Source organism: Necator americanus, chromosome IV, assembly GCF_031761385.1.
Source record: "Necator americanus strain Aroian chromosome IV, whole genome shotgun sequence".
NCBI classification, from domain to species: Eukaryota; Metazoa; Nematoda; class Chromadorea; order Rhabditida; family Ancylostomatidae; genus Necator; species Necator americanus.
The window spans coordinates 22,031,016-22,050,047 of record NC_087374.1 but is presented as its reverse complement, the minus strand read 5'-3'; the positions used below and the strand labels follow the sequence as shown (position 1 = coordinate 22,050,047).

Genomic DNA, 19,032 nt, shown 5'->3' with positions numbered 1-19,032 from the left:
CGATGATGGGTTTTTCTCTGTAACTAAAAGAGATTATCAGAACGTCATGCTTGATTCACGAGAGGTAGGCGAGAAGATAAGGCGTGAAATTGTTGCAGACGGGAATCGACGGCAACTGATGTCATCAACCAGTTCTGTATCGCTTCAAAAAGGTCCATCAACTAGAAGTCATGAAGTTATGTAGAAGAGCAGAAGCACTTTTCTGGCATGCTCTGAAGAACAGAATAGAGCTCAACACTCAATTAATATCTTTCGCTTGGAACTTAGCAGTTTTCGTTTTCTGCGGCGACAGAAGAAGAGAGGAGGACGTAGAGATTTTCTTTTCGTTCCCACTTTATCACTCCTATCTCCGTTTTATCGACCTTCCCAAATTTTCCATCGAAAAATGCCTACTCTAATTTTATTAGATTAGAGAGCCTACCTCTCTGTGATCAGGTAAGGAGCGAGTTTATTTCGCATTGTCCGAACTCAAATTTACGTAGAAGTTCCTTTTGCAGCGTAAAATGGTGTTTGTCGCGTATTCACCGAAGGTCGAAAGGTTAGTCATGACCATTTACCAATTTCGGACCTGAGGTGAGCGCGGCTTTGTTTGAAACTGAGATTCTGTCCCTCTTTGGGCGCTTCATTGGCGTTCCTTTTCCTCCGGCGCTAATATGCTGGGAAGACACGGTGGAAGCCACGAAAAATCTACTACCACATTCCTCTTCTCATCCCTTCCCGATCAATACGTATCGAAAAACGTAGCTTCTGAGCGATCTCACCGATCCGGAAGGGATGACAAGAGGAACGTGGTAGTAGACTGCTATACTATGCGTGCATATAACATCTTTTGACTCTGGAACCCAGACGAACAAAAAAAAAGAAAGCAAGAAAAAACGAAGCTAAGTTTCAAAAAGTTGAGTGTAGGTTTCCTGCGATATTACGTTATGAATCATTTCACTGGTATTCCTCTCCGATGTCCTAAAAGCAAAATCAGGCTCCTCTTTTTCCACTAAATCCTTCCACAATTTTTCACAACCTTTTTAACATTTCTATTCATTATCAACCAACGAAGTCATTCAAATCAGCCCCAAAGTTGTCTGCGATCTTCGTCGAATGGTCGGCTGAATTGTTGGTTTTATCGACACAAAACACAGAATATTGTCATATCGAAAAGTTCACGACGGCGGGAGAAAAATACTTATGGAACTGCACAAAAATATTCGAGATTTTTCTATATTCTGGGTGGTTTCGGTATAATGATTACAAAGTCGTAAAATAATATGAAAATTCCCAAAAAATACTCCAGAATCATATCCGTAAGAATTCTGCCTCTTGTCATACATTCAGTTATTTATTTTCTCTATTCGTATATTATATTGTAATTAGACTTTTTATATTTTTATACAGCACTTGATCCCTACTTCTTATATTTTTATATGATTTTTGTCGTCAACGATCCCTCTGCTAGTTCATCGATCTCAAAAGATAATACACATAAGAGAGAATCCCGCCCTTTCCGGTGATCTCGTCTCAATATTCAGAAACTTCCTAAAGCTCCCAACTCTCACTCCTCGTTAACCTCTTAAGTGCGATGTTTTAGCAATTCAAGGATCCCAATGTGCCATTGTTTACTGAACATTCCCTCAACATTTCAATCCTATAAAAATATCAAAGATGAGAATAGACCCTTCCCGTCAGGACGAGTACTTGGCTATGTGTTTACCCTGCATTCCTCCTTAGATCCACCACAGATGCGAGTATTATTCTGATAAGTGGTGTCCGCATTTTTATGCCTCAGAAGACCCAGCAGTGAAAGCTAGATCTCCAGACACCAAATTTCCTACGTGCAGCAGCGACTGTGTGACTGGAAGTTACTGTGTGTCATGCTAACTTTTGCATAGATGTTTATGGATTACACTGGAACGATATATTCCCAGACTTTCTCGTGGGATTAGGGCAAACGGAAAACTCTTGGATTACAACTTCTTAGTGTAGATCTATGTATTATCAGCGTCATCGAGTTGGTCACCTACGATTTATTTGTTTATAGTACATCCTATTCATTTATGTTGATTCTATCCCATAAATTCACCTGAAACCTAAAATTTATTTGTAACCACGTGCTGAAGAAATATGGGTTGGAGCACTCTAAGAAACGTCCACACTTCGTGCAATTCTCAGAGATCCTATAGGGTACTGTAAGGTCTGTTTTGCTTCCAAGATTAGGTCGTTGTAATACGAAGGTCACACGGCGATTTTTCGAAAAATTTGGATGTCACCGCTCTATCAGTTACGCTCACTACATCAGTCATAAGTTTTTCTCAACCGCATTCAAGTGCATGTGAATCCAGTATGGCGAGTACGGTAGTAGTACAGTTGAGTTGGAACTAGACAGCGCACATTCCGTCATCCCCACGTCCTCTACTTTGTATGGAGAAGATCACAGAGGAAAAAATCGTATGTCAAAATCAATTGCGTCGTACACGATAGCGTTGCAGGATCGGCTGTGCGATACGATTCGAGTTCAACGTGAGCGATTCAGCTGAGAGTGTTGAGAATGATCGTTCATAATGGACGAGGCATGATCCGAATGCAGTGCACAGTTAAGGAGAGTTGTTTTTGGGATTTGAAAGGGACGTTCCGGCTAAATTAGTCGTTAAAAACGTTGTGACTTCAACAACATCAATCAATCAATAACTTTGTGATAAGTTTAACATAAAATTAAATTTTAGTAAGCAGCTGTGTAGTTAAATTAAGAAAAAAACGAAAAAAAAGAAACGGGTTGGGTTCTTTTTTATTTGGCGCTTTACAAAGCGCCAACAAGCTACGAAAGAACACTTTTACACTTTCTCCTATAGCATTCCTTTTCTATTATAAGGAAGGATCTCCACACAGCTAAAAATCGATACATTAAAGAAACTGAAAATTTAGAACTTTATTTTAAAAAAAGAGAATTTCCTCAAAGTATTCGGCTAGTTTTTCATTATTTCAATGATGTGGCCGCTATTCTGGCTTCGTTTTTACGCAACCGCGGTACTATCTTCCTGGTCATCTTATCTTTAGTAGATACGGGTGTGAGTTCGTATTATTTATCTATAACTTATTTATAATTGTTTCTTATTTACTAGAGCTGATTACATACTGGAAGGCTGCTAGTAGATGCTCATCGTGAACACATATTCCTACGAAATGCTTCAAGATAAGATGTATAGAACTGAATTGAATTGAAATTCAGAGTTCTTGGCTCTTAGAAGTACTGGATGAGAAGAAAATCCTGTAAATTCTTCAAAAAAAACCTTCAAACCATTATTCTTTGAATCTCATAGCCGGGGCAAGTACTGGATGAGAAGAAAATCCTGTAAATTCTTCAAAAAAAACCTTCAAACCATTATTCTTTGAATCTCATAGCCGGGGCATAGCTTTTGGACAGAAAAACTAGGCTAAAAATTGGGTCCGCTGAACGTAAATACCGTGCGTATTCGCGAGCGGAAAGAAGCGAGAAGAGCCCTCACACTGAGGACAATTTCTCTGGAAGAATTTCGATGTGAATAAACAAAGAGCTTTGTTACTTTGCTAAAAAATGTTATTTGCTGTAGCTTTTCTCTCCTTTTTTAAATTATGACTTTCTTTTTGAGAGTTTACTAATGAAAAGTATCGAATTCTTATCGAATTCTTGGCACAATTATATAATAGTAAAAATAATGCAATATAGTCACTGCAATTGAGAAGCTGAACAAAAGAAAAACAATAAAAAACAAATGAAACTGAGGTTTGCTGGTTTCCGAGAAAAAAAAGAGATCAGAACAATTAAGGAGAGAGCGTTATAGAGAAATTTCGCGAGCGTGCTAAATATTTCCATGCACTTTTCACGGTCTGTCATTTATCGTCGCCTTCAGAGTGGAAAATCGTAATGTCCGCGATCACCTTCAGTCCCTTCACCGCAATGATCCTGGTAAAGCGGCCAAAACGCGAAGTATGGACTTTTCGAAGTGTTCCAACAAATTTGGCCACTTCAATGAAGAGTGTGGCTTTCTTCTGAAGATGTTTCCGCTAAAGACGATTGTTGTGAGAAGAAATAGCTAGCAGAGATGGATGTTTGCTGCTGAATAACGTGGGAGTAGAGACAGAACACGAGACGAACAGGAAATCTACAGCGTTGTCAAGATCGGATCGTGTAGAAACGTAAGAAAGCCAGCAAAAGCGTTGCGATCTAAGCGAATGTTATGGTGTGAAGGAGGGCGGTGCCAGGCCAGCCGCGACTATCCTCTGGACACCCGGTTCATTAGAGGCTCGGCCAATTTTCGTTAAACGGGCTAAACACAGTTGGACATCGTGCAGGGAGAGGATTCTCAAAGGCAACGTACCACGAAACTGACGATTCCAGGGTTTCCGTGGGCAAACACAGAGTTCGGGGTGTAGATTACGAGTATGAGCATGGCTCAGCTCAATTCCCACTAATCGTCGTGAAAAACGGCGTTTGTTCCTACGGGGTACGCGGGACACACCACCCTTCTCGCGCAATTTTTAGGGTCGGCTGGGAGGAATTGGGCGACGCCATGATCATATTCGTGATCTACCCTCCAATCTCTATATTCCCCCATAGTCCTCAACATCATCGGTTTCGTGATGCGCCGCTTTTAGGGGTTACAGATTCTAATTCCAGTTCTACTAAGCAAACTACTGCGAAGCAATGAATGCCGGCGCGTGTTCTGCTAAAAGCAGCTCCACTCGCACTTCGCTATGCGACATTCTGCATTTTCCACTTTTTTGAAACTTTCCCTCTCAATCCTCTTTTTTCCACTTTTCCCTATTGCCGCCACCATTTTAACTCGTTTTCAAGGTTGCTTTATATCTCTTAATTCTCAGAAATGATTTCCAACAGATACTTTCGGATACATATGTAGACCGTTGCTGTCCTTTTAGTCCACATTTTTAGGCTTTCGGTAAAATCTTTCTCAACGAATAGTTATACTAGGGACATTTCAGATAACCATTTGCTTTTTCGTCTTAGATTCTTTAAAATATGGGTCCCATTAAGCTCTGACACTTACAAAAAGAAAAAGTTCCAATTCTTCCTCGGAACACGTGCAATTTCTCGGCATTCTGTCCTGTTCCCCGAGCTCGATGATGGATTGCAAATCGAATGGATTCACACCCGATTCCTCCGCGATAACAAAGTTTTTTTTTGTCGATTTGTATGATTTCCCGTTAGATGGTCTGTTCACAGGATCGCATTGGTTATTATATACATTATACACAGAATTAGATTTTTGTAAAACAATTTAGTCCTTATATCACAGACAGTAATATTCTTAATTCAATTCTGTTATTAGTTTGAACTATGATACCAAAAGAACAGTGCGCAAATTAAGGATGTAGGAGGAAATTTTAAGTCCTAGATTAAGAGAAGTTTAATAAGAATAATAATGATAATGACAATAAACATGCGCATGAAAACTTTTAGTACTCACCAAGCTTCTCTCATTTCTAAACAGTTCGAGTACTAATTGTAACAGTAAGAATGCCAATGAGATCAGGGATTGGAATTGCAAACGGTTCGGGTCGGTTCGAATATGGCTGCTGTTGGAGCAATCGAATTTTCAAGCGATTCGAACTGTTCCAATTCAAAGAAACTTTGATGAATGAATGTTCGAGTAAACAAAGCATTGTAAGTGATGAACGAACGGGTAGTCCGAGCTGAATGTCCTGTCCCCAATCAATATGCATACCTCAAATGCAGATTCTGGTGATTACTAACCAGCGAGCCAGGTGGACACCTCCAGTCCTGGCTCATTTTAGGAACGAGCGCAAAATTTCATGAACCACTCATCACGAGCACATAACGAAAAGGTCCTTCGAATTGCAACCAAAATAGATATCATAGAGAACCACTTGAAAATGTGTGGAATCCATATCTTAAATTAGAAGGAAAATAGGAGAAGCAATAAATTTGGAGTAAGAACTGGGCTTAGTTAACATGTAGTTCAGTTTTATTGTGCTGAACAAAATCGTTGTAAACAGGGCTTTCGGAACAGTTCGGACATTGTAGTTCCATCTGCTGAACTTCTATGAGGTGCTTAACAAGGCACTTAGGAAAAGAATTGCTATCACGAAGTCGTTAAGAGTTGCACGTCCATGAATGGCTTGAACTGGAGCCGATCACTTTAGCGAACTTTTAATTTACGACTACAGTTTCCTGTTGTGATCGTTTCGCGAAGCAATAAAAAGTTTCCGTTGATAGCACCGTTAGTCGCCTGCCACATGGTGATTATCACCGTCTACGATTGGAGAATGGGTTTTACAGAGGTTTTCGCGTTTTATTTTGCCGGACCGCACTCTCAACTCATCGCCGTTTCCACTTCTCGTTAGAATTCTGACTTGAACCGCTTTATTCACCTGACACTCTTATTTTTCCGTTCCTGCTACATTTAACCTCTTAGGCTTCCTTTAAAAAATGCCAAATTGGAAAGCGATGTGCGAAGACTACGTTAGAAATTCCATACTTTTCTTTGTTTTTCACTAATTTGAACAATTAGATGAAATCGTCATCATCAAAAGAAAACTGTCAAGATCTACGAAACTCTCATTTTTCTAGTTTTATTAAAAGGAAAATCAGATTTCTGGACGAACATTTCTTCCATAATATTTTAGTCCGGTATTCGTCACTTCACATGTTCGGGATCTTCGCAAAACAATAACCGATAGTACTTTCTGCTGCCTGTTCCTCCGTTTTTTTCTACAATATCGGACAAAAAGACATCTTTACAAGTACAACATTATAAATTAGTAAGATATAAAGCGCCTTGGCATAATGTAAAGAAATAGATAGAGGAAAGGGATCTGGGAAGACTCATCTGCTATCTTACTGCGCTGTTTCTCTTCCCCCTCCCTGCTCGGCTCTTCGTGCGTCTAAGGTTGATACAAAACAGGTTGGCGAGAGGTTTTTTTCCTATATGAAAGAGAAGAGTTTGTTTTTCTCCACACATCCGCTTTCCCCTTCCTCATCGCATCTGCTTCTCAAGTCCAATTTTCCCCTCAACTCAACTGCTTCTTTACCACTTTTTCTAATCATGCCAGTAAGAAATGGACGATTAAAGAAAAAACGACGATCGCATTCAGAAAATTCTTTTTTCTTCCTTTCTACAAATGGATTACCAAGAATATCATTGCTGAAGGAACTGTGTTAATTTTCGATCTCTTCATATTTCTTACTACATTGTTTTTTTTCGCATCAGTACATACATAGCTAGACTTTGTCGACTTTATCGAGCATAACCGCGCAGTAAAATATCTTGATGCAGCTCAGTAGTGAACAAATATTTGCTCTTTAAGTAATTTTTGTGGGCGGGTGTAGCGCAGTCGATAAGACGCTCGCTCGTGACCTTACGAGCGATGGTTCGAAACCTACAGCCAGTCCTTTCATAAACCGGGGTCGATAAATTGGTACTACACTGGGAGGATAAGAGTACTTACTTGGCATATCGGCTAACTCCGAGAAATCACTGTAAACTTTTTATTATTTTATAAGCCTCAAATAAAAAGTCAAAGTCAAAGTCACTGGCGTATCAATCCATTTGGGATGCGCCGTTTTACTGGAATTCGTAATCGCTGAGGTTTTTTGGAACGCGTGTTGGCCTATACAATGACTTGCGGGGGGCAGCCGATGATCAAGTCAGTGTTTTTATCCTCCCAGACAAGTCTGGTACGAAATTATCGACCCCGGAGGGATGAAAGGCTTGGTGAGCACTAGGGCGGATTCGAACCTCCGATCGATTGTGCAGGAAGCGGAAGCTCTAACCGCCCTAGCCTCAAATAGCTCTGAACTAAAGTCGAAGGCGTACGCGTATCTTCAAAGGGATTGATTTTCAAATATTTTTCTCTCTAATTTTCGAATGATGGATAAGTTCTTGATGTAGTTGAACATATGTGAAAAACAACGCGAAAGAAGCCAAACATGATTTTTCTCAGGATTCCGCAATAATAGCGAAGCTTCAGAGTTTTCCCTTATGTGTAAGCACACTGCTGCTGTAACCCTTTCAAATCCGTAAAACTCCATATGTCTTTAGCGTGAGGCTGCCTCTAAGAAGGATTTCTCCTACCTATAAGCTGTGCATAAACAAGAAGATCAGCTACAATCAAGCAAGTCAATCATCCGTTCATGTACGCAAAAACAAGGAGCCACGATTGGTCGGGTGAAGACCCACCCAACAAATTCGCGTGGAATTCTGCTAACAAGAAGAGAATTGTGCTTTTTCGAACAAACGAGACCATCTTTGCCGAGATGACTGTGGAACTTGCGAGTTAGATTTCTTGTTTATCCAACAAAAGAGCTCGGATAAAATAACGTGTCATGTTCTAAGCTCGAACATACAGATTTTTCGCTCTGACCTCATTTGCTTCGAACAGAGATCACACAGTTTCGTCTGGTCCGATCCTTTCAGGTTTTTTTTTGAAGAAGAGAATAACAACACTTTTTTCGCGCTCTCTCTTGTTTTTCCTTTCGATCGGGGTTTTGTGTAGTTGCTTTCTACTAGCATAATTTTTTTTTGCATAAACCGTGCATTTTACAACTCACATTTTTTTCGCTGTTGTTCGAAGGAAACCACAAGATACAGTGCTCTGCGAGCCGCGTACATACACCAAGTGATTGCTACCTGCTCGCGGTGCTGGAGTACTGCTGGCTGATTAGCGCCCTTCCAATACATTTTTCATGTTCCTTGGTGGGGAAGTGGTCAGAACAACGAAAATTGTGAATTATTCTGCTACTACGAGTCCTGGTGCCTTTTTCACATCACCAACATCTGCTTCATTAGCCACCTCATCTCCCAGTTGATCTCCCTGTGGTTTTTCTACTTTCACAAAAAGTTTCTGCAGGACAATTTGTAGCTTTTTGCAAGTTTCAGGTTTGCTAGCTTACTTCTCCTGAAAAAAAGGACTTCACTCTTTCCTCAGTTGAAAGAGCAAAAAAATCGTCACGAATAATCAATATTGGAGTTTTCAGTGCTAGTGACCTGCACTCAAACTCACGTTGTACTCGTTGATCCTATATCCGCTACGCTTCGCCCTCGACTGGGTTCACAATGCCAACACCGTCGAATCCACAACGTTTATGTGGAGAACAAATCGAATTGTATGGTTAGTTCGTTGCCCCTTAGGCGGATTTTTGACATCGACCAGAAGATGAACTCATTCTCTCCAGAATCGTTCACATCCACTAGTGGTCAACATCGATCCGATTGATGCAAATCCTCGTACCGATGCAATCATTTTAATTTCGTGTGCTTCCTTTAACGAAGATCTCATTCACGAAAGGTAAGATTTGTTCGATTGAAGGCGGAAATCGTGCGTGATGATCGCTCTATTTCCATATAAGAGTGTTTTCCACTCACATGGATATCCAAATTTCTCTGAGTGCCGATGGTTCACTCAACGTCGAACTCGTCGAGCGGGACGTACTCCTTGTCGCTGCGCGGTACGCGGTGCCCACATTGTGTCAGGTCACCTCAGAAGATGGCGGTGACCTAAAAATCCTCCAACTAACCGACGTGGTGAGCACTTATGGATCTTGGAGTGTGCTTATCACTTATTGTATTTTAAAAGTCTACATTTCATTTTTTTTATTTTGTTTTATTTTTTACCTAGCATTCGATACGCTTGCTCATGACCGACGGTTAAAAAATGGAAAATTAGAGATATACAGATTCAATGCCAATTTTTCTATATTTTTAGTATATCTTAACGCTGGTTACCATGTTTCCATTCTGAGCTCATAATAACGTTTTCCTTCGTTTTTCCTCCTTCTGTTTGGTTACTTTCTCCCCAGTCCTGTGTGATTTCCTCATTCTTCCACTATGCTTGAACAAATAATAGCGCCTCCTTGGTTTTAAAACATTTAATTGAATTAATATTAATTCATTCAAATATTACTATTATTTATTATTTTTTAATTGAAATGCATTTATTATTAACTGTATTTTGAAGTTTTATTTCGCTACATTTTCATGAAGTGCATATTTTTGAAGGGCGGCTGCGTAGTTTCTTCCGAGATCTCACCGTTCGTACGGAAGCTGACCGACCACGGCACTGCGTACTCTGCTCGTCTGAATTCATCCATCTTCGCCGGGATGGCCGCCTCACAAATCCAGTGTTCAATGGTGGCATGTGGAGAGTCGTGTATTAATGTGGGTCAATTAATTAATTAACTAATTAATTATGTTTTTCGAATTTCACGACACACTAAGACCATTTTTATTTTTTTGGTTGAAAATTTCTTGACATAAGTTTACAATCTATCGGATGTGCATTCGATCACAGTTTCAATGGAAATATTTCAACCTTGGCTGATCGCTGACAAAAATTAGCTCTGCGATATCTACTTAAAATATTCTACCTTTGAACTGTGTTTTTATTATTCACTTGCTTTTTTTTCCTTACTTCTTCTACGTACGTCGTCACCCACCCACCCAGTAATTCTTAATTGAGATTTATTAGAGAAAATTCAAAAAAAAATAGAATGAGACCTTCTATTTGAAGGAAAACCACTGTAAGGGGATAGTAGATTACTTCTTTTTTTCTTCCTGAAAATAGATTAGATTAATTGAATTTACGTCTTTTTTAGATCTCTCCAATTTCTCCTAGAAGATTCGATTTTAGTTCGTTCTTTTTGCTATGTCTCGTTCTGAATCTACATACGTCATCTCTTTCTCTCAAATACAGTCAACATCACTTTTTTATTCGTGAGCGCAGTTTGAAGAACAATGCCTTTATTTTTCGTCCCTTGTCACGACTAGGCGTTGACCTCGACGTCGGAGACATTAGGCTGACGCGTAAATTTTTAGTTTTTCTGCAAACATAAATACTCCTCAAAAATTGGGAAATACTCTGCTCTGCCCTTTCTTGGGGTCTACGTAGAAGGGATCGCTGTTTAAATTTGTTGATAAAAATGTTACCGTCTCAAGATCGCAAAGAGATTGGCGATAAGAAGATGATCGCCTAAGTGTACTATGCTATACTTCTATTTGGTTAGTCGTTGCGGTCGCTCGAGTAAACATAAGCAGGAGCCATTGTTACAGTAGGAAGGGAGGACATTTGAGGCATAATTCCGACTTAAAGGCATCACTCCACGAATCTGACGTAGCATGGATTTTCGTTAGGGTGTACCCGACCCGTAGAGGTCGTAGATTATGTATACAGGGGTCGTTCCGCTCATCTCTCCCTGTATCACTCTGAGCAGACGGCTTCGGAATGCGGTTGCTTACGACGTCCTCTACTGCAATGCGCCACCTTTGCACCCTTCGCCCTCCTGCGATTCTTCGAAAATCCATTCGGACGCCACGATGGGCAATTCATTTCATTCGGCGAATCGCATTCGGGAGCGGGGCGCAGTGATGGAGTGCTGCAATAGAGCACGTCGTAAAGAACCGCATTCCGAAGCCGTCTGCTTGCAGTGATGCAGGGAGAGATGAGCGGAACCACCTATGTGTTCATATTCCACGACCCGATATAGGTACACTCAAACGAAAATCCATAGCACGCCAGATTCGTGGGGTGATTCCTTTAAGTCTACTCGATGTTTCTTATTTGAAAACTTGAGGCGAGTACTTTAAAGGGATTTTTAGGTCACTACAACATTAAAGAATGAGTATTTTAAAGTACACTTCTCTAAGTGCTATTGTATTTAGAAACTTGCAGTTTACGAGTTGCGAGTGATTTTTTTTTCCAGAAAAACGCAGCAGTGTACGAAGCTGTTGGCAGCACAACGCTCTATTTTCATTCGATTGGCAAGCAGAATAGTAGATTTTGTTGATCGAGTTCAAATAGGCTGAAATAACTTCGAATTTCGCCGCTTCGGAAATCTCCATTTCTAGAAAAATCAGAGGAACAAACCCTCGAGTACTGCCACTATTCACAAATAGTCCGCAAGATATTTCCGGTTTTCCTTCACGTTATAAGAGCAGTTTCTAAAATCGGTGCAGGTGGATTGTCGGTGTGAGTATGCGTGATGTATCGATTCATTTTATCACACCTCTATAATCCGTGAGATTTTCCTTTGAGTTTGAATAAAAAAAATTTAACGGAAGCTTTTTTTCTCTCTCACTACACTATTTTACGTGTTGCCATTTTGTGTGACGATTTTTTTCGCATCAGCTTGCTATTTTGCTTGAAAAATGCGACGGAAAAGCTGGCTTCTTCACGGTTCGACTAAGGAGTCGTGAGTTGTGTTGATCTATCTATTTCTCTTTCATTATCCTCCGATTTTCTAACTTGCCCAGGAAAGAAAAAAAAACGAATCAGTCCAGAGGAGTTTTTGAAGTTACATGGTAGAGCTCGGCATATGCGGCCCAGGGTTCGTCGCAGAATTCAATGCAAACAAAGATAGTTAAGGATAACCGTGTAGGGTTCCGGTTTGACAGGACGCTTATTTTTTGTTTTTTTTTGAACGGTTTCGTGCATTTATAGGATTTTGAGTTCTGCAACAAATATTGCATAACTGCTGTACAGGATCCACTTGATAAGCTGCACCTTTTTCTGATCGCGCTTCATAAATTCTCTTAACCGTCTTCTAGAATTGTCTCTATCCAATCTTTCAAGGCGAACTCGTACAGACCGCCAGCATTTTGGACGAGTTTTCATCTGTCCTGCTTGTTTGTTAACAAACTGACTTTTATCATACCGAGCACACACACTTTAGAACATCATCAAATATACAGCAGCACTTGCAAGATATAAGTGAAGCGAACTACAGTACTCCTTCACGCTCTGAACTTTTTTCCCCAGAATACATTAGTGGATCGGATACGGTAGTTGCAGCATTAGCCGAACAACTCTCGTACGCGACCGCGTCGGTCACGATGTAATTCTAGCATCGAATCGTATAAGGATGGATATTGATCATCTGGTAATTCGAGGACGTTGACATCCGGAGTCTCGACTGCCGGTGCGGATCGTTTTCCTGAAAATTGTAATCGATCAATACGTATTTGGTGACATTCTGCATCTTTTCAAACAACTCGATGACATCATACATTTTCCAGGCACGGAGTAGATGTGCTCTTTAGTCTGAGCCGGTGTTTGGCCGGCTTTTAGAGAAATGCCGAAATTCGATGCGCCCCGTTTCAGGATCGCGTGGCGCATTAACAATCGCTGAAGTGTGTTTACTGGAAGTTTTAAGGGTCCCGAGGCGAAACTATCGTAATTTGAGTTGAGTTAGGTGGCGGATGAACTCGTTATTCTCCAGAGAACCTATGTACTACCTGGTCAATCGTCATATTGGAACTTGTTTGCTGTACCTGTGAGTAAACATGCATAAGGAAATGAGGGCTTAACAACGTCAGCAGAGAAATAAAATTTGGAATTAGATGTCCAATTACGGTTGATTACAATATGTTGCAATTTGCAGCATACTGTGATCAACCATAATTGGAAGTGACTTTAGCGGCAGTACAAGAAGTCCCCTATCAGAGGACGAGTTTCCGTTCATGGACGAGTTTCTGAGGTCTATACCAGGGTCCCTTGTGTCGGAATACGAATTTTCAAATGCACGAAATTAATTCAAGTCTAAAAATTACTGGTTTCAACGGTTTTGCCCACAATAACGAGTTCGATTTTAAATGTGTAGGTAAACTAGAACCGTCCCACTCTGTCAACTCTATGGTGGTTCCCCGTAGCGTCTAACACATCCTCGCTCAAAACGTATCAGTTTTAGCAAAAATAAGCAATTGCCCCATTCTTTTCATCAGGAATAAAAGTCTCTCCCAAGAAATCGACATGTTAGGCATGGAAACTTTCCCGCAGCCCCTCGTCTCTATGCAGAAATGAAAGCTAGTCTATAGTGAACAAATTACCTATTTCTGTGTGGTACATAATTTACAATAAAAATGGTTTCTAAGGGGGAGCGGACGTGGAAAACCTCCACCCATAGGACAGAACCTGGAATCAGAATCTCGTTGGAATCTGGGGAGATAAATGAGGTTACCCTGACGGAGCAGGCTTGAAGATAGCCCCACTTCTAAAATGGCTAAGAATTCCCATGAAACTTGGTCTTAATATATGCTTACATATAACACCCAATGAATTACGAGCTCTACTTGTTTTATTGGCATTTGGAAATGTTTGAGGTGACCGGAAAAAAACAATCATACAGTAATACAGAGGCACTTACCGAACAGCTCACGTACACGCCGCTTCTCAGCCAAATTCGTGAAAGTGAACGGCGCAGAGACACCATCCCAGGCGCTGCCTGAAATTCATTTTATTAGCACTTTTATTGAAGAGATTCATTAAGAGCTGGTCTTGTGAACGAATTGATTTTTCGTTCCTGGCGTAACGTGATTTTGTAGGCTCTATTCTAAGTTGATTTGAATGTAAATTAAAATCTTCCACGGTGTTGATGGATGCCGTTTGAATGATGGAATTTTTGTGTGGATTCACGTAGGGAACACATATTTGGAATATCCTAGAATTTCTCAAAGAAATCGAACAATCCCTCGGAAAACTGCTAATTCTTCGATCATCGAGGCCATAAAAGTAATTGTTTTATTACGGATGCCTGCTGCTTTACATTTCTTTTTGATTGCATGATTAATGCGCAAGGTAGGAACTTTTAAAGAACTAAAATGAAAAGGACGAGTTTCCTCGAACCGAAAACTAGGTGCTGGGAAGCAAAGGTTAGCAAGCATTGATAGCAACTGCATAATATCATTAAAAAAGACTTATCCTACGGAAACGGGGCGCGTGCAGCGCAAAAAGCCGTTGTAGCCGCATGGTCGGTTGATGGTTCGTAAGCGCCCTTGCGCCAACGAAGCCCTTCATCTGTCCGTGGTCGATAAACTGGCACCGTGCTTGTCTGCGAGGATAAAAACACGGACGTGACACATCGGTCAGCCCCCGCAAGTCACTGTATGGGCCAACACGCGTCTCAAAGCCTCAACGATTTCGAGTTGCAGTAAAACGCGTTGACGCATCCCAAGTGGATTGATGCATCAGAGACTTTACCCTTTATCCATTTTATCCCATATGCACTTAAAAGGAAGGAAAAAGTGCCAGGAGTTGGTTTTGTTTGGATGTCGACAGCACTTGCGTGACGTTACCAACCGAATGCTGAAATTCAACGTTTAAACGAATCAGATGTTTCCGCAATGCGAAAAACGGCACATGTCAATATGCTACGCGTGTTGGCCCATACAGTGACTTACGGGAACCTACATACGTTCTGGAATTTCTTGCTTCAGTTTTCCCACCAGTGTGAGAAACTTGACCACTAATTCAATGCTTAAGATTCTAAGTCATTCTGCAGAAATATATGCGCTTTTGAGACACCACGAAACGTCCAGCAAATGAAGCATCTAGCAGGCACGTGGCGGTCGCTCCAATCCACATAAGTTCCAGGCAACGACTATACGTATACGTCTAGATGCATTGAAAATTAGGTTGATAATTGACAAAAACAAAAAATCCCGAAGGAATCCACGAGACCGATGCAGGAACAGTCCTTCGCGCGCGACAACAGGAACGCAGCGCGACGTAGCGCAAAACTTGGCGCATGTTAAGAACTCTGCTCTACTCCAAGCGAGGAAAAAAGGAACTGCAGAATGGACGATGATTTAAGACGAATTATTTGTAATTTATCTTAGTTCCAATTTAAATTAACTCGTTGCGAACAAAAATTCCTCTCAAAATCATAGACTCCCTTGAGAAAAATTAGTATTACTATCATTGATTTTTCACTAAAAGCGGTTTTTCTATTCCTATGGATCTTGCCGACTACAACAGGGGACACTGTTGGGAAGTCTTACGTTCCATGTGTGTGTTTTTTTTTTCAAAAGCACCAAGAGGGTACTGTACATACTCCCAATTAGACCTTTAATGCGTTCTACATTCGCATCAATCTCGATGGCACTCTCGCACCGTCCACCGTGGACGATGTTTGATGGGGATGTATGTCAGTCTGAAATTACATAGCGACGTTTTGTAAAATGTCCATGAAAACGTGGATACATCGCGTTGAGAGGCAAAAAACAACGTCTAACGGCCGTTGAGATTTCAACTGAAGGATGAGCCTAATGAAGCAAGCATTGCAGAAGTCTAAAATTGGTGAAAATAACAAGAAGTGATGCTTTATATGACTACTTTAACTTTATACCTTTTTTCAATTCTACTTCTTTGAGTTTTGTTCTTCTGCGAGAAAAAGATCTAGTCTCACAGGTATTTCCTGGGAAAGAAGTAAAAAGCAAAGTATTTCCCAAACTTCCTGCGAAATGATATGGTCTAATAATAAAAATAATAATATAGTTTAATAAAAATGATAATGCATAGTCAACTGTGCGCCTTCAAACTTTTCACCTATAACTTCATCTGTTAGCGTTATTTCTAGTAAATGTAAGGGTTATTTTCCCGAAATTATACGTTAATTCTTTGTAAATGCTCCAATGGAAAACCTATACTAATCAGAACCGTTATTTTATGGAGACTCTTAGAAAGATAAACGTTTTCCTTGAGTTCTTGAGTTTCTGGATGAATTAGTGGAATTCCTCCTCATTTCTGATTAATATGAAGCCGTTTGTTCTCTCTTGGGCTCCTCAGCGCAGATGCCACGCAGACGCGTTTTATTTTTATCTTTGCGCAACAAATCGAGCTCGGTTTTTTCCCACGTTGTCTCGTGTCGAGACATGTAGAAACAGGAAATTTTGATAGAGGCACACATGTGCTGCGTGCTCGTACTCGTTCTGCCGCATGCCTTCAACCGCAAAGACCATTTTTCGTGAAATGAACTATGTACCCAATGAGATTAGTTGAATTGATTAGTTCAGGTTCTTGGAGAAAGGTCAGCCTAAGGTAGAAATTCAGTTTCTGTGATTTTCCATGGCATACAACGAGTAAACGAATCCACGATTTCTTTGTAGGAAGGTGAAAAACGATATGGTAGAAATGTTCGTTGAACAAAAGTTTTTAATGCCTTACTTTATATTTTCTTCAAATTTAGTTAGCGTTTCCAAAGCTTTTTAGAGTTATACTGGGTGACCATCTACACTGTTTTGGCTGTTAATAGCTCAAGAATTCTTCCTTATTAATTCTTTTTCTTTCTTTTTTTCTGATTTTGCTAGTTGATGAACCATAATTCGTAGTTAATTCGTTATAATTGAACAATAATTCGTAGTTCTAAAAATTATCACAACCTATATATATGTTTATATATTTACACATATATAGTACGAATTTCGTTAAAAGTTTCTTTCAGAACGCTTTTCGTACAGTTGATTTAGGCGAGAACCCCTTGTTTTTGCCCAAATCTACTGCACTAAATTTGATTTTTAATGCTTCCATTTTATTCAATTACATTAAAACTTCGAGTGGGAAATGCTCGTGGAGATGTCCTTTCCATAGTGTCACGTTCTACTCATTTGGAATATTTTCTCATGGATATCAACAAAAGTGACGCTGTCGTACAAAAATCCGAGCTAATGCGGAAAAGTCGGAAGGAATCGGATAACAGCCGGTTCTTATAGGAAAAGTATCCGCATATGGCTTAATATACATAGACAAAGCTCTAAAATCGCGCCTAGAGAATTTCGATCGAAATGTTTGAGTTGAGAAATTCCTCTGAGAATTTCTGGGTGAATAAATTTTTTTGAGCAAAATTGAACATCATCCCGAAGTTCGTATAGTTTTCACAGAATGCGATTCTATGAGCACAAATCTTTTATGAAGTGGTTTTTTGATGTGCTCTTTTTTTCTTGGGAATAAAATAAAGGGTTCGCTTAGAATGCTTGGGTTGAAAAAATTTTTGAGACCATCAAAGCGTTTCAGTCGAATAGCAAAACTCTTCTTAAAGCAGTTTATTGAAACAATAGGACTGTAGTCCTAGTAGCCGTATTTCTATGGAAATCAAGGCTATGGAAGGTTTTCGACAATTTTTTTCCGTGAAAAATAAAAATCGAAAGCATCATTGTGACAACTTACTAGTATTTTCTAAAATTTCTATGGGAAACCGCTTGACATCAATAGAAGGTTGGCTCACCTCTCTTCCTAAAGAACAATCCGGCCCGTCGTAGCAGTCCAGACTCAGCACTGTTGCTAAATCGCAGTCGTGGTTCAGCTGACACTACGGTAACGATTAACGCGACCATAGTGAACAGGAGTAGCAGTTGCATGATTCGCCCGTGGAAAATAACTCTGGGTACTCGACGGTGTGCGCTCCGAATCAGAAGCGCGGCCGACGTTCGTCGATGGCGACGGATGAACTCGTAACAGGCTCGAGCTCCGCCTTTTGTGTCCGAGAGTCGAAGGCGGAGCCGAGCGCATTTCCGTCGCACGTCATCCATGCAGGAGGTGTGGATTCGGCGTCGTTGTCGTTTTCGTGGGTGTGGTCATGTTTTCTCACCACAACCCACGACTCAGTCTTTTAAATGTAGATGCTGATGGAGACGCTACAAACGGAGGTACTCACGCAGAGCAACGAAAATATATCAGGTTACGATGAAATGATGATACTTGCCTACGCACACACCTCTTCCTTTTCTGCCTTTTTAGTTGCCTTTTTAGTTTCAAGAACTGCCCATGTGTCACTTCTATCCCAGGAAGCAAAATCCCACTGTCTTCCATGGAATGACTGACGTCCTTCATTTATTACCAACCCCATAGTTGACTATGTCAGTGTGATGAAAAGGCTTCTGGACCCCCAAAGATAGCGCTGTGTGGTGTCGCTCTGCAAGGATATAATGCAGAAGAGGAAGAAGTTCCATTTCTCACAGGTTTCTGGGCGATGACCCCATCGCTGGCGCTAAAACACTTGTAAAGATTATTTAAGAGAGAGAAGAGACGCGTCTACTGTGTCATTGGAACACATTCCAATCTGAAGTGAAGGTTCTGAAGTAAGAAGTTGTAATGTTTAATGCGAAATGTTTGACAATGATTCAAGAAAAGTAAAAGAGAATATTCGTATATCTGCGCATATTCATATAGGAGTTTCCAGAGCAGAAATGTTCTGGATTAATAATATTTTCTTATTTTTTTTTATTCTAAAAGAAATCCGTGGCGATGAGAATCAGAAAT

At 40.4% G+C, this 19,032-nt stretch overlaps 2 protein-coding genes across 4 annotated transcripts; one reads left to right on the top strand and one right to left on the bottom strand.

Annotated features, from left to right (window-relative positions):
• Nucleotides 1–46: 46 nt before the first annotated feature.
• RB195_002315 (uncharacterized protein) lies at nucleotides 47–10,184 on the top strand (the record flags this gene model as incomplete). Of its 2 annotated transcripts, none has more annotated exons than XM_064199507.1 (5): nucleotides 47–152; nucleotides 8,984–9,117; nucleotides 9,182–9,294; nucleotides 9,356–9,530; nucleotides 10,005–10,184. In XM_064199507.1, 5 exons carry the CDS (start codon nucleotides 47–49, stop codon nucleotides 10,182–10,184), a joined length of 708 nt encoding a protein of 235 aa, XP_064055388.1. The 2 variants fall into 2 exon arrangements, with proteins under 2 accessions (XP_064055388.1, XP_064055389.1); XM_064199508.1 differs by lacking the exon at nucleotides 47–152 and adding an exon at nucleotides 8,141–8,282.
• Nucleotides 10,185–12,794: 2,610 nt separating this feature from the next.
• On the bottom strand, nucleotides 12,795–18,302 carry RB195_002314 (uncharacterized protein; the record flags this gene model as incomplete). 2 transcript variants are annotated; one of them, XM_064199506.1, is made up of 3 exons in its annotated part: nucleotides 12,795–12,934; nucleotides 14,144–14,221; nucleotides 17,999–18,302. In XM_064199506.1, the coding sequence occupies 3 exons, from the start codon at nucleotides 18,300–18,302 to the stop codon at nucleotides 12,795–12,797; spliced, it is 522 nt and encodes a 173-aa protein (XP_064055387.1). The 2 variants fall into 2 exon arrangements, with proteins under 2 accessions (XP_064055387.1, XP_013304228.1); XM_013448774.1 differs by having other exon boundaries at nucleotides 17,999–18,131.
• Nucleotides 18,303–19,032: the final 730 nt, after the last annotated feature.